Genomic DNA, 15,081 nt, shown 5'->3' on the forward strand with positions numbered 1-15,081 from the left:
GGACCTAAAGAAAGGACATAACAATGCTGTGATCCTGTGATTTGTTTGTGAGGTTAGCTAATACATCACAGTTTGTAGGTACTTGGAGAATATATAGGTACCTCTTCTTCAGGTACATGAAAAGCTTTCAATCTTTGAAGCAAATTTGAAGTTGCTGATTTTCTTTACTAGGATTTGTTGTATATTCTAGTTTTATAATGGTCATCATACAATATTTCAGTTTTCATCTTCATAATTACTAACATAGAAGGAACAGCTAATTCCAGTGAAATTTAAATAGTAGTTTATATGTTGATTGAAATAATGTTGCTTTGTTAATAGGCTACTGCTGAGAAGGAAGAAAGTGAAGATGAACTTCCATCTGATGTTGATCTCAATGACCCATATTTTGCTGAAGAATTTGAGAAAACAGGTGGGTCAAGACACGTGACTTCTGGAGTAAATGTGCCCTTTCTTTAAATCATGAGATTTAGAAGCAAAGTCAGACTAGAGTAAATGTAGAGATAGCCTGTTCAGATGAAATAAAGTAGGTGTCATTTGCCTAAAAGTGGAGGGGCAATGTAGGGAACATTAGCTTTCATCAGAGACTATTATTTAACCAATTTCTTTGTCAAGCTGACCATCTGCTCCACTAAACATTCCAGAGTATGGAACTTGATTGCCTTTGAAGCCTATTTCTTTTTATATAGAAGGACCCATATATATATATAAGTATATATATACGTGTGTGTGTATATATATGGGTCTCTTTTATGGGTCAATTACATCAATGTAAGATGGTTTTGAATCATACACAAAATTGTTTTTCAGAAGGAATAAACTTTCTGTTATTTTAGGGAGATATATGTTTTTACTGGTGTAATCTGGCTACCTAGAAACTCAAATATCGAGATATAATATTTTCAGAATAACTTATCCAGTTTAGATGTTAAGGCTATCTTTTTACAGGCTTTTTACTCTGATGTTTAAGTTAGCTTTTTTTGTGGTAACAGCACATTTATTTTGAATAGGAATTTGCTGGTTAAATTTTTAAGGAATAGTCATTAAGTGTGTGTTTCCTGGCTTTCTATGCATAAGGGTGTCTCATACAATTGTTTATTAAAAGGAAAAAAAAATGAAAAAAATAGTAAGAAATGAAACAAAAATAAGATAGCCACAGGTCTGCAAATATCACCAGTATGTTGTTTTCAGGTGGCTTTTTTTTGTTTTGTTTTGGTTTTTTGTTTGGGTCTTTTGTTTGTTTGGCTTTGTTTTGTTTTGTTGCTTTGTTTTGGTTGGTTGGTTTTTTTGTTTTGTTTTGGGTTTTTATTGAGTATAGAAGTGCAGATCCAAGTTACCTTTAAAAAAGAGTAAATTACTTTTAATTTTATACCAGCCAGGCTTCTGTCCTGGTTGTTTGAAGCTTTCCTTAGGAGAAAGTAAATAATTTAAAACCAAAACTTTTGTGTCTTAACTGAAACACAGAAAATAGGGTGAGTCCATCCACGTTTTATAGAAAATACCATGATTTAACATGTTGTGCAATGCTGTTTCCTGCCATGTTTTCTGTACTCATTGTAAAGATGCCATTCCTTCTACCACAGTTTGCTTTGTTTTTTTTTTTACTAGGAAGGTTATGTAGGTACTCCCATACTATTGTTTGATTTTTCAGCAATCTTTGTGAAATCTCTAAAAAATATCTTTTCTCGTTCATTATGTAAGAAATTATTTCTGTCGTGGAGGGGCTCAGCAAAGGATGACTGTATCTGCAGATTCTTAAATCTTATTGTTCAGAATATAAAGGATAGGCTTGTAGTGTGCATGGAGTCTTTGGGGATAGTAAAACAGACACAAAGGTTAAGGAAGTGAAGCTATCATCTGGCAGATTACTGATAAGCTACTAAGAAAGGAGAAAAGCAGAATGTGGCTAACCCTGGAGAAGTTTTAAAGGGGAGTATAGTGGTTGGCTGAAAGCCAGTTGACATTTTAATGATGATTACACAGCACAGCTTTGTCTGGCTTTCACCAAGTTTACCCAGAACAGCCTCTATCTCATAGCTGGGGTTGTTTTTATGCACAGATGGCTTACCCAGTTGAGGAGAATGGGTTACAATCTTTGAACTAGGCTTTTGCTCTGCCAGCTCTGTATTTAGGGTACAAGGCAGCACTAACTTGAATGATTGTAGTTTTTCATAAGCCTTCCTCAATTCCCCTGACAGATTGAAATTTCTTCCTGAAATTGACTGTCAGATGATCTTAGATTATGCTGAAAAGGCATCTGGCAGGATAGGTTTGCCAGTGTACCAGTGAGGCTGCAGTAGTGCTGTTTGGGTTCTACAGTGGTGTAGTTGCTTCTGTGCTGGACTCACTTTTAACCAAAATGTTTATGGGTCTTGTTTAAGTTAGTTTTTGACAAGCTGAGGCAATAGAAAGGAAGCAAGATTGTTAAAGGGCCAAGCAATTCAGGTGCTGTGAAAGCAAAACTGGAAATATGGGAAGCCTATCCGAGCATATATTTATCAGGTTTGTCTTTGTTCCTGAAAACTGTAAAGCAGACAGTGATTCTTATGCTGTGGAGGTTTCATCTTGGTAGAGTACATTCATTGTGTTTGCTGTGCTGGAAAAATGTCTGTGCAGGGTGAGTGCAAATTAGCACTCCTGAAATTCACAATAGTGCTTGGTCTGCACAAAGTTTTTATGTGTGCTTAATCCCTATGTGGTTTTTCAGTAGTACCATAGGCTAAAACATAAAATGCTGCATATATATATGAGCCTTGATGTCGCATTTCAGAACCTTGATTCTAGTTTGAGATTGTAAAAAAAAAAATAAATTGTCACTTTTGTCTTATATTGATGCACATATTGTTTCAAAAAGTTCTGTGAGGCTTTCATTTGGCTTGACCAGTTTCAGTCTTAACTGCATCTTTTTCTGTGGGTTCTCAGAAAAGGTTCACGTAGGACAGAATGACTTTTGTAGCTTAAACTATTGGAAAATTAATAGCTAAATAGCCTAATTGCTTTTTAACATGGGACCAGTGTCCTGAATAATTTCAGAACACTTTAGACTGTTAAACATGGTTTCTATCCATCCTTGAAAAACAGTACACGTTTTTACACTATTATAACTCCTGTAGTTTCCAAGCACATTTGATTCCTTCTCATGATCTAATTTACAACATACTTAGGAATTTCTGGCTTTCCAGTGGTGGAAGATATCAGTATGACTGCGGGAATATAAGAGGTTGACAGCGAAATCTCAGTATATATGTAGAACTTGTACTTCAAAGATACAGGTCTTAGCTGCACTTACTGTCTGTCTTTGCAAGGCTTCTGAGACTGACCTTCCAGCTTCTAAAACAGATGAGAAGTCATGTGAGAGGAGTGTTTATTCTGGGGTCAGTCTCTGTTTTTGAAGTCTGAAAATTATGATTAGCTTTTTCTGTTAGCACTGGAAAGTTGTTGACATGCAAAATTAATGTTGCAGACTAAATTCCTGAGCTAAGAAAGAGACAAGTGGCAGCTTGAATGGGGGTTGCAGCAGGGACTAGAAACTTTTCTCACCGGCTGCTGGCAGCTATCAGCTCTGCGTAGTATTACAAGTATCCGCTGCTGTAGGGTGGAACACATCTGATTAAGAGATGCCATTGGGGATTAGATGCTAGATCCGTGGGTTTGGAATCTTTTGGGTAGGGCTCTTATCATAGGTTTTACATTCATTTGTGTTCAGAAGGTCGGGAACACTTCCAGAATGTATGTGTGGAGAGGGACAATGTCAGGAGAAAAAGAGAATTATGTATTTGTGAATTCTGAAACTACGTTATTTTCAGCATGGTGCAAAGTTTTTAATGTTCAGAATGATTTCAGGTACCAAGCTGTTTTTATTAGCTCCATAGGATCACAGGAAGAAATAGTTGGATAGTTCACCCCCATCTGCAGCAACAGAAGTCTCTGAAGGCATGAAGATAAGCTGTCTTCACTTCTGTAGTGCTACGTACAGTTAAAGGCAAGGAAATATGACTTGAGGAGCCCTTTTTTCAGGGGTGGGAGGAAAGGCCAATAGATTTACTGATTTAACCTACAGAATAATGGTTTCCAGTTCAAATCTGTGCCCTGTTTCCCTTTACGTAGTGTAGCCAGCTCTGAGAATATAGAAAAACTTTCATAGTTGTTGAAGTCTTGTGAAAGGCATGTATTTCTCTCTTCTATAAATTAACATAAATTTTGGAAGTCAGATAACAATATTGTACCTGAACCTGATTTTCCTGCGTATTTTCTTGAAGTACTAAATCAACAATCACACTGATGCAAGTATGCATCTTGATAGTTTATTTTTTAATGTTGGTGGGTTTTTTCTTCTAAAAATCCATTTCCACCTTGGAATCCATTTAGAAATAGTCAAGAGAATAGTCAAGGGAGAAAAAAATGTTCTTCAAGAAGTATGTCCTGTTCCAGAGTACACTTGGTGATATAACTCGACATTTTTCTGGCATGTCTGTATTTCAAGTCTGACTACAAATATGTCTAAACAGAATGGAGCCAAGTATCTTACTTAAGAGTACCCCCGGTGGACTGTAATAAATTGCCTGGGAATGTAATTTCAAGCTCAAAGGTCGGAGTATGTGGTTCAGGTCAGGAAGCCTTCTGATTTTCCTCCTTGATTCAGATCTACAAGCAGAATAATTTGATTTCATAGGATTTATAAATGGGTCTGTTTTCATTAAAATTGATGTTTTACTAATGTCTTATGCTGTTATTATTAAATCTGTCTAATCAGCACTATGTATCTAAAGTAAATTCTGAGAGAGTAAGAAAGCTTCATCAGAAGAATATTCAACTCAGTCTGAACAGTCAATCATTTTTTGACTGATGAAGTCTTACTCAGCTGGCAGACTTGTATCCTGGATACAGACAGGAGATGCACATTTACTTTTTATTCTAAAATATTTACTACGCTGTCTTCTTAAGTAGAAAGAATTAACAAGTGGAAAACTGCAGGATGCTTCAATTACATTTATGAGTATATAAACCAATTTCTCTTTAAAACGCCGTGGGAGTGAAGTAATGTCATATGTTTGCCTGCACTGTTGTGATACTTCTCTCTAGTGCTGTATAAAAAATACAGTAAAACCATTTTTTCTAATTGTTCTTGTTTGTTGGCTTGCTTATGCCATTTGAATATTGCTGCCTCCTTAAACTGAACAAATATTCTGTGGGTCCTTATTGCTTTATTCAGTGAATTTTTATTGCTTTAAGCCTAGCTGTTTTTTCTAAACCTTTCAGTCTTTCTCCACACCTGACATTTAAGTATTGATTACAAGAAAATGAGATGCACTTCAATGGTTCTAGTAATAGGTAAAATATGCTGACATGCATAAGCTTGAATAAATGTGTGCATGTCCTATATCTGCCCTTAGGTTTAAAGAAGAAGCCAGAGTCAGTTGAAAGTACTTCAGAAGATGAAGAGGAAGTTGAAAAACAGAAGGTAAAGTGGTTTAAAGTGTTAAGAATTACAGACGTTGCATTGTCTCAATTCTAAAAATATTTGTTATATGTTTGTGAGTGGAACTACTGAATTCCATAGGATAGCAATGGAATATAACTGTATTATTTTAATAGTGAGATCTTTTGGAACAAAATTACCCAAGAACCCAATTACCAAGTAGATGGTCCATGCTTTGATGTTTTAATATTATGCCATTGTCTCATCAGAGATTATAGTTGAACACAGCTCAGCTGAGTTAGGTAACACTGGACTGTAAGGGCACAGAAGCCATCAGGATTAAGCTTGTAGTTTCTTCAGCTCTAAAGCTATGTCAGCTTGTTTGTGTGTTGGGTGGTGCTGAAGGTTAACTTTTAACATCAGCATTGTATGAAACATTAGTGTCTTCAAACCTTGTCCTGCAGAATTTTAACCTTGAAGACTGATTTGTTTGCTATTGCATGTTTGTTTTTTATTTTTTCTCAGGATTAGTAAGCAAAACAAATGTATTAATTTCTTATATGCTAGTTTTTCTTTGACTATATAAAGATGAATACAAAATTGTATCCATTCATTATTTCTACATTATGGTATACAATTTTTAGATTAGATTGTTAGTCCATTTAATAGTTGAATGTAGGTATTTGCAATTATATCTAATAAAAAGGAAATAAACTATTTTATTTAATATTTCACCTCAAAATGTTAAAAGAATGTGGTTGTGTATGAAATAATACTGCCCTGACAGGCTTCTTTTATCTCATTTATATGTATGTAGTATCACACAGACTTTAATAATGAGATGCTGTATTTTTTTAACAAAAGCCATATTTATTGTGTACATGGAATTTTTATTTTGTAACAGGCTGAAATGGCCCTACTTATGATGGATGATGATGATGATAGCAGGAAACATTTTAACTTTAAAAAGATTGTAGAACAACAGAATTTGAGCAAGAAGAAAAAGAAACGCTTAATGAAAAAGAAAGAATTGCTAGAAGATGACTTCCAGGTAATGGCTTACTCTTGATTCATAGACTCAGATGACATTTTTGCTAATTCCACTTATTTACAGGACAAATTTGGTAGTCTTGTATCCTTTTCCTCCCTTGCTCTGTCTGAACGAGAACAACATAGATCTAGCTTTTTAGGGAGTTACAGGCTGTTTTCAAAATGCAAGAAATATTCTGAGAGAAGATTAGAGGACAGATTTAAACTTTAGATAACAAGACAGTGTTAATGCAAGGCCTTGTGCAGCTCACTGCCTAAAATATTTGTTGGCACATTAGTTTTAGTTGTTATCTACTGCTTCTTTTGTCCTGGTCAGTTCTCAACAACAGACCTTTCCTTGGTCTGGCAATAGAGGCATATACAGGATTGTACAAGCACTTCCTTGCCTTCTAGCTATAGTATCTTCTGCTTTTCTACCTCCCACTCATTGGGATTTTGTGACTCACTTCCAGGAGTGGTGAATGAGCTCTGACTCCTTAAGCAGCCTATATTGTGTTTTGTTTAAAAGTTTCTTATCATGGGGTAAAAGTTTCCGAAAATAAATGCTCTTTTTCTGCCTTCAGGTAAATGTTGCTGATACAAGATTCCAAGCCATGTTTACGTCTCCCCTGTTTAATCTGGATCCTTCAGATCCGAATTTCAAGAAGACAAAAGCAGTAGAAAAGATCTTGGAAGAGAAAGCTCGCCGAAGAGAAGAAAAAGAGCAAGAACTTAAGGAGGAAAGCAAGGGGCAGGAGAACAAGATGGCAAAGAAAGGAGAGGTTGCTAAGAAAGCCATAGATCCTGCCTTGTCAATGCTAATAAAATCTGTCAAAAGTAAAACAGAAGAGTTTCAGGCAAGGAAGAAGCAGAAATTCAACTAACTGAAATTTGTTTTTACTCAGACTTTATTTTAGTCTTAGTTTTTCTAACTGGCAACATCGATTAAAGTTACTACAGCCTGCTCAGATACCTATCCACCTAAAATTTCCCAAAAAGTCACTTAATTCTGGTGGTGAGTTTTGAAATAACTAGAGCGATACGCATTCTTTCCTTCTGCTACAGTACATAATGTTTTGTATGATTATTGAAAAACTACACTTTGAAAACACGTAAGTAAGAAATTGATGGTTTTGCAGTGGTTTGTTTTGTATCATGCTGTCTCTTAAAAGAAGTGCTGAAGGTGGCTGCAAAAGTTTGTGATAATTATGGCTTTATTTATAAATAAGAAAAACACTACTGCAGAGGTTTAGAGCTGAGAGTAAATAGTCTTATATTTTTTAATTTCACCAAGTCTGTAAAATGTACCCCTGTTGATAAAGAATGTAGTAATATAACTAAAAAAGGAAAACATTTTGTATACAGGTTTTTTTTGTATATTTTAAAAATGTTTCCTATACGCTTCATTAAGTTTTCCTTTAATAACTTGAAGACTTCCTGGACAATATTAGATCTAATTAATTGCATGGAAAAAATGCAATTTAGAAGCGTTTCTTTAATATATTTTGGAAATAAATGGTTTCAATTGGTCCAACAGAATTTTGGGCACTTGGCTGTGTTTTAGTCACTTAGCTGCAACTGTCAAAATTAAACTTTGTTTTATTGATACTGTTTTCCCGTCAATACAGTTCCATTTATACAAAATTTTCCATCATTGCAAGTATTTAAAAGAAAAAAAAGGAAAAATGGCAAAGGCAAAGCTAGATCATAGAATTTTAGAAGCCCTGTTTTTTGGCCATTTTACTGTAAGTGTTGGTGTTGGTTCTGTATCAACAGCATAAAGAAAACACAGTAGGTAGGAAAAGAGCTTTCTACCTTGGGGCATGAGAATTGATTTGCCTGGGTTTTGGTTCGCTTTAGGTTAATGGTAGAAGTGTTTGTTAGATTAGCTCTAATGAAAATCAAATATGGTAGTAACAAAAACATTAGAAACAGGAACCTGAAAGTCATTGTAACGATGCATTATTAATTTCTAAGACATTCCACTAATTTAGACAAAGAGCTATCTTAAAAGAGGTTAGAAACGAGATAACCAAACCAAGTGTTTATATGAAGTTAAAATATGTCAGCGTATAGAGGAGATTACTGAGAGAGCTTTAGCTTATGAGAGGCTGTGTATCAAATGGCCAAAACGAATTAAGGGACACAATACAGAACTACAGAGGGAGATGGTTTTTGCAAGAGTGCTTTGCAATACTGTGGCTGAAGAAAACCTGCAGACCTTGAGCATTTTAAATTTAATTGCTCATTATGAGCTTTTAAGCTTTCTCAGACTCGTTTTCAAGCAGCAAAAGTTGAGATATTACAATGTCTGTCTTTTATACATAATTTTGATGCAGATTTTGTGCTGCCTCAGCCTTTGAAGCAATATCATCACCCATCAAACCTGTTTTGTAATTTCAACTCACCAGCTGTGATGGAAAACAAGGAAAACTCCCGCTGGAAGTAGTGGGAAACTTCTGAACATGGGTGCAGAGGCAAGATGTAGATATATAAAGTCAAGAAAGAAAGGTGCTTTGGAAAGTAGAATTTTCCACCAAGAGAAGTGTCCCTGTTTCAAGCAGAAGAGCCACTGCTTAAGAAGTTACTTAAGAGTTACTGCTTAAGAAGATGGTTAAGTGTCATAAAAAGTGATAAAAGTGTACACGTACACATTTGATACAGACAGTGGATAAGAAGACAAACTTCTCCCATAATGAGAGATCATGCCATTTTTATAAAATTCGCAGCATGGAAAACAAAATACTTATCTTCAGTGCAATTTCTTAAGACCAGCGTATTGTACCATTTCCAGGCATACAGTAGTGACACCAAGCTGAAAGGGAAACATTTAGGCATGCTATGGATTTATACAGATTTTTTTACATGTGTTTCATTGTATGGAAATGGATGGAATGCACTGAGCATAGTAGCCTGGGTTAGATGAGATTTAGAGGCTTAATATAGTGATGTCAGTGGTGATGGAAGGGCATTTATGTATAAAGTGTGTGGAAAATTGGACACCTGAGAACAGAAGCAAATAGAACAGAAACATGAGTCAAATGAAGGATTCACCAAGCCCAGTGGTCTCTGACAGTGGCTGGTAACTGGAGATACTAATGGTGCACTTACAATATCACACTTTGTCAGTGGGGAAATGGGTAGATTTGTTTTAACAGTTTCTTTCAGAATTTTACTTTGGATAGGAATAATAGCTGTGAGCTTTTGTCGCAATGCTTTTATAAGCTGTAGGAACAACAGGGAGTTCCATGTTGTGCTGGTACACTTACAAGTTTGTTTTAATACCAGGTCCACAGAAAGCCTCCCATAACTTTAATAATTTGTATGGAAAAGCAATTTTGGCAGGGGATGTAAGGCATCAAACTGCACTGTCTCTTGATTCCTCTAACTCTGCCAAGTTCTACCAAATACTTCTGGCTTGATGCATTTAATGTGCATGCTCTTATAAAGGAGCGTTCCTTGTTTGCACGCCAGCAGTAGGCACAGTCTGCTGTGTTTGACTTCCTGGCTGTAGTTGAGTAGAGTCACTTCAGTTATCAGTGCTTTTGTTTTTAGCTTCATGCTTTCATAACTAGTGTGAAATTACATGTGACATTGGTGAATCCCGGCTTCTCCAGAATGCCAGATACTACAGGGCTCTCCAACAGAACTTCTATATCTCTGCAATGCATACGTTACAGTAAGTGTGCTGGAGGACTAATTTGGGGGAAAAAAAAAAAAGGTTATAAGAGTAAAAAATTCATAAACAGTGATGACTTCGTATTGAAATTAGATGGTGTAAATTATGCTGTGTCTTTTCTGCATGTTTACATGTGCTAGCTACCTTTCTTCCAGATAAGAAGCCTCGTCTGTGCAAAAATATGAAGACAAACTTTACAGTGGTGTTAAACATTGGTTGAAAAAATTACTATGCTGTGCGGTAACGTCTTTGGTATTGTCTAAATGTTTTAATGTCTGATAACTTAATCTAATCCGATGTTCTTTTTCTACTGCTGTTATTTTTGTTCTCAAGCTGCTGAGTCCTGAGGGGGCATCTTGCTTGGGAAGAATCTGTCCCAGCATGCATCTCATTTCCAGGTGGGAAATTTTTGGTCTGTTTATAAAATTATTAGGTGTATTCCCCCCCCCATCCTTTTTTATAAATTGGTTTGTTAATTACTGATTGCCTGTGGTTCGAAGCCTGTCATCTAATCTTAATTCCAGAACAATGCTAAAAAAATCTGAAGTTACTTCTCTCTGTTTTCAGCAGAAGCATATATAAGTCTGAAGTCTGGTAAGGAGTGGTCATGTTGCACCTCAAATTCCCTTAAATTCATCACCTTTGGTGTAAACAAAGGATGTTTTTTACCATCTCATCCATTTAAACATGAAAAGAGGATCTAGAAGTGTTAACCTCTGAACTTTAAAATGAGATTTTATTTTTCCCTTTCACTAAATGTCATGTAATCAGCAGAAGTGACAGCAATTAAGTAAAAGAACATATTAAAAGCCGGGACTGTTTTAAGTGAGACAGAACCAATTTTTCTAGCAACTTACAGAGGTCTGGTATAAAGTAGTTTGTGTCCAAGTTGGCAGCCATCAGAGTGTATGCTAGAGTGTAAGCCAGACATTTAAAGATCTAATATTACAAGTAGAAATCACAAGAGGGTTTTTTTTATTTAAAAACTGAATAAGATCAGACAACCAGAGATGAAGAGCCACGTATGTTTTCCATTTCTTCCTTGTTAAAAGTATTACTTCCAATTAATAGCAAGTTGGCTTTTTGTCCTTTTCATATTTCAGTAGTTTCCAAAAATAACAGTAAATCATTCTGTCACATATTTTTTTTAGCAAACAGAACAATCAACCAAAATACTGTGGCTTCTTTTTAAATAAAGTCTTTAAAAACTTACATATCTATACATATATAAATCTACTTGATTAATTATATTGTTTTGCACTTGTCTTGAATAATGAGTTAAATAATACAACCCCAGTTTCTTAGCAACAGTAAGAACAACAGAAAGAGTAGTTCTCATGGCACAGAAATTTTCATTATTCCTTATCTTGTAGAATACTTTAAAGAACTGCAGCCTCTTGAATGTAGAGGTGTACCTTTTCATGCATGGGACTAAGCTACTGTATTCCATAAAAAAGCAAGAAAAGGTGGAAGAAATTGTCTAGTGCATTTTTTCTGTGAATGTGCTATTGGTGGGAATGTTTTTGTCTGGGCTCTGGATCCAGTCGGGATTAATGTCAATTAAGGTCATTATTACTTTATATCCTCCTCATCACTAGCATATCCTGCTCAGTCCTGTTCCAGCTCCGTACATCAGCCATGTGAGACTATGCAAGTTTTAACCAGCATTGCTTTTAGCCTCCAGTGAGTGCCCTGGCAAACCTTGGTCACATCCCATTCTTGGAGACACCCAATCCAAAGGCTGCTTGCCACGTTTTCATGGGCAAATGTACTTGGACTGCTTCCCATGCACTTCTTGGCACAGCACAAATCCCTGGGCTTTGCACTGAAATCCTGCCCAATGCACTTAGACCTTTTCATATTTCTGGGAGAAAGCAGGAGGGAAACGACAATTGAGGCAGATAGATAGGTTTGTATTGACTTGGGACAGCATGAGTCAAAGTTTGATGTTCCAAGTCTGACCTGCAATGAAAAAACTGCCTATTGCAGTCAGCAACGTGTGTGGCTGAACCACTGCTTGAGATGGGTTGGCAGTTGATCCACGGAAAATATGTCTTAACAGAAGTGGTTACCAAAATGACTAAGAATAGCAAAGTAACTGTTTTAGGACACTTGATGATTTTTACAAGTGATTAAGACTTAAGGTATTTTCTGTGGAGTGCAAAGCCCCTAAGTATTAGCTTCTTCCTTTCTCATTCTCCCACATGGTTTCCCCCTTAAGTTAATGGGCTGGGAGAGGGTGCATGAGCTGCCCCAGGCACAGATGTCTTGGGCTGCACCAGGGTTTCAGGGCAGGGCAGTCTGAGCTGTTTCACCTTTTTCTTAAAGAATTGTGCAAAACTATTGACTGAGCAGCACCAGCAAAATGGTAGCCTAAGAAGATGCGTGGTCATGAATGATGCCTTTAGTGTTGACCAAGGGTAGGGCATCCATAGGCATCCTGACAGCCAAGGTGGGAAAGAAGGTCAGTAAGTCCCAAACCAATCACAAGTTCCGCAGTATTTTTTCGCATGTTCCTCATATGGTGAATTTTAGAGCTCTGTGTAAGGAAACTAAATACAAATGCCTAGGAACCAGAACCATGTAAAGTCAAGCATAGTACATATGCAATCAGCTCCATTATTTGTTTCAGTTACATAATAGATGCTTTGCTTTGAGCAATGGTCTGACAGAAAAATGCTGTGAAGTCTTCATTATTCTGTATTTCGGTGTCCAAGTGCTCAACTTTGCAAAATAACTTTGCAAAGGTCAGGTTTTTAGTTTTAACTTATAATAATTAAATAAAACACATAACCCTTAAGCTTCATGGAAGCCCTTCTGCCTCTCATATGTAGCACCACTTTCTCAATCCAGAAGACCAGTCTGAGCACTTTAATTCACATCTCACAGGTTAGCAGTGAATGGTAGTGTGTTGTGTATGGCCCTCCATGGAGTTCAGAGTCCAAGGCTGCAACCTGCAACAGTCTTGTATTGGCATCAAAACATGTTCAGCAAACCAATGACCCCTAAAATAAAGCATCACTAAATCTAAAGTTAGCTGTCATTCTTACAAAGTCCAAATTTTACATTTGATAGCAAAGCAAGCTGCCTTGGTAAACAGAGGTGCATTCATCAAAGAACGGCTGCCCCACTTTGCTGCAAGCTAGATTTTTGAAAGGTAACAGGTACAACATACAGAACAGGGGTAACAGTTATGAACTGTTATATACATGTTAGAAGAGCTGTGGACCATGTGAAAATTTTGTCCTAAATTAAACTTAATGCATTTTTGTACTGATCCCAACCACTCCAAATCATGAATTTGCTGATAGAGCTCATCAGTTGAAGGGATAAGGATGGATTTCCCCCCCCCCCCCCTATTTTAAATCATGAAGTTCAGAGCTTCCCCAGTAAGGGAATCATTCTGCCAATTACTCTTACAGCTTCATAGTGAACTTAAGTATCCTGAACTCTCTTTGTTGCAATTGGATCAGCATCACAGAATTTGAAGAGGAGGATGTTGTGAAGACTGACCTACTGAAATTGTATCACACCTTGAGGGTAATAAAACAACTTTAGGTTGGACTAACCTAAAACCTAACCACCCCTATGTGGGTCAAAACACATAAAATTAATGAGATGATAAAACCTGTGGAGAAAATCTAGTCCAGGATTTACTTAGTCACCAACTTGGCCTGTTTCACCAAAATATGTACTTGTAAATTGTCATATTTAAATCTGCATCAGGCTTTGTGCGGGTAAGAAGAGAAATGATCTGTGACTCTGAAAACCACTGTTGTGTGAGTCCTGGCTTCCTGATTTCCCACAGCAGTTGATGGGGAGATGACTATCCTGCTACAACAGCCAGTGCACACTCAGTACGCGTATAACTCACTTTAAGGAATAAAGACAAAACCTTGCAGGGATTTTCTATTAGTGGTTATTTTGGCAGCAGCTGATGAGTGTGTATTTGAAGTTTCATTTCTCAAAAGTCCTGTGCCTTATGATTTGGACCACATCTAGTTGTGAAAGCTGGCTGAGAGAAGATTGCAATCACAATGAGTTAGAGTTTTTTGAGATGCAATGGAATGAGGGTTGGAAACAACTGTGTGTGGGTGTTGAGCAGCTGGGAGTATGTGGAATGCTATTTAGACAGGTCTAAGATGCTAGAGTATTTTCCTCGTGTACAGTGGCTCATTATCTGGAAAAAACATTATTTTACTGGCCAGAAGTCAAAGAAGGGGCCTCTTCATATTCAGAGGAAAAAACAAGCATGCCTGGAGAAGCCTGCAAGCTTATTTATGCTACCTGCTAAGATCATCCAGTCTTTAAGGAGGATTAATAATGTGGTACCTGTGTGGATTGATTCCAGATTTCACAATGGCTCTCAGATGCTGCTCTCCTTTTGCAAGCAATCATTCAGGTAACAGTTCCTGTTTGTTTTGTTGGTGCACTCGGCTTCTTTTTCAGTTGACTGCAGGACTGAATTGCAGAGTTCCAAAATGAAACTGGAATGATCAATGTAAGGTTCCATTTTCATCATTTCATTTTCATCATTTTTTTTTTAAATTTCCATGGCCAGTTGTAATTATTGGTTAAACTGCTAAAGTTGTCTTGAATTGATTGTCCTCTCACCTGAGTCAACAGTGACAGGAGCAAAGGTTCAGCTATTTGTTGCCTGGTAAGCCTCCTTCTGTGAAGCAGGGATCACCTTTTGTGAAGGTCAGGGTCTGTTTATCCAAAGCATTTTTCGAATTAATTCAAAGATTTATTCTTTATCCTGATGCCCCACAAAAAAGGCTACAAAATTACTAGATAGGAGATCTGAACTGTGATCAAATGCCCACCTTTCTTCTACAAATAAACTGAATATTCTGTGTCACTGCACCTGGGGGATACGGCTTAGTCTCTCCAGCACCACATTCTGGGCTGACTTGAATTTGATGAATTACTTCACTATAGTCTTCTTAATGAA

The 15,081-nt window shown here is 36.7% G+C and overlaps 1 protein-coding gene across 4 annotated transcripts in view; it reads left to right on the forward strand.

The window, feature by feature from the left end:
• Window positions 1-8,054, forward strand: part of ESF1 (ESF1 nucleolar pre-rRNA processing protein homolog) — a 30,578-nt gene extending 22,524 nt beyond the window's left edge. For 3 of the 4 annotated variants that reach the window (XM_030447352.1, XM_030447351.1, XM_030447353.1), the window contains exons 11-14: window positions 322-412; window positions 5,394-5,461; window positions 6,324-6,470; window positions 7,033-7,987. In XM_030447352.1, the coding sequence (XP_030303212.1) occupies window positions 322-412; window positions 5,394-5,461; window positions 6,324-6,470; window positions 7,033-7,332 (606 nt within the window). In that variant the 3' untranslated portion in view covers window positions 7,333-7,987. Of the gene's footprint in view, window positions 1-321; window positions 413-5,393; window positions 5,462-6,323; window positions 6,471-7,032 lie in introns of all 4 variants that reach the window. The other variant, XM_030447350.1, reaches the window with a different exon arrangement.
• Window positions 8,055-15,081: the final 7,027 nt, after the last annotated feature.

This window comes from Calypte anna, chromosome 3 (assembly GCF_003957555.1).
Source record: "Calypte anna isolate BGI_N300 chromosome 3, bCalAnn1_v1.p, whole genome shotgun sequence".
Lineage (NCBI taxonomy): Eukaryota > Metazoa > Chordata > Aves > Apodiformes > Trochilidae > Calypte > Calypte anna.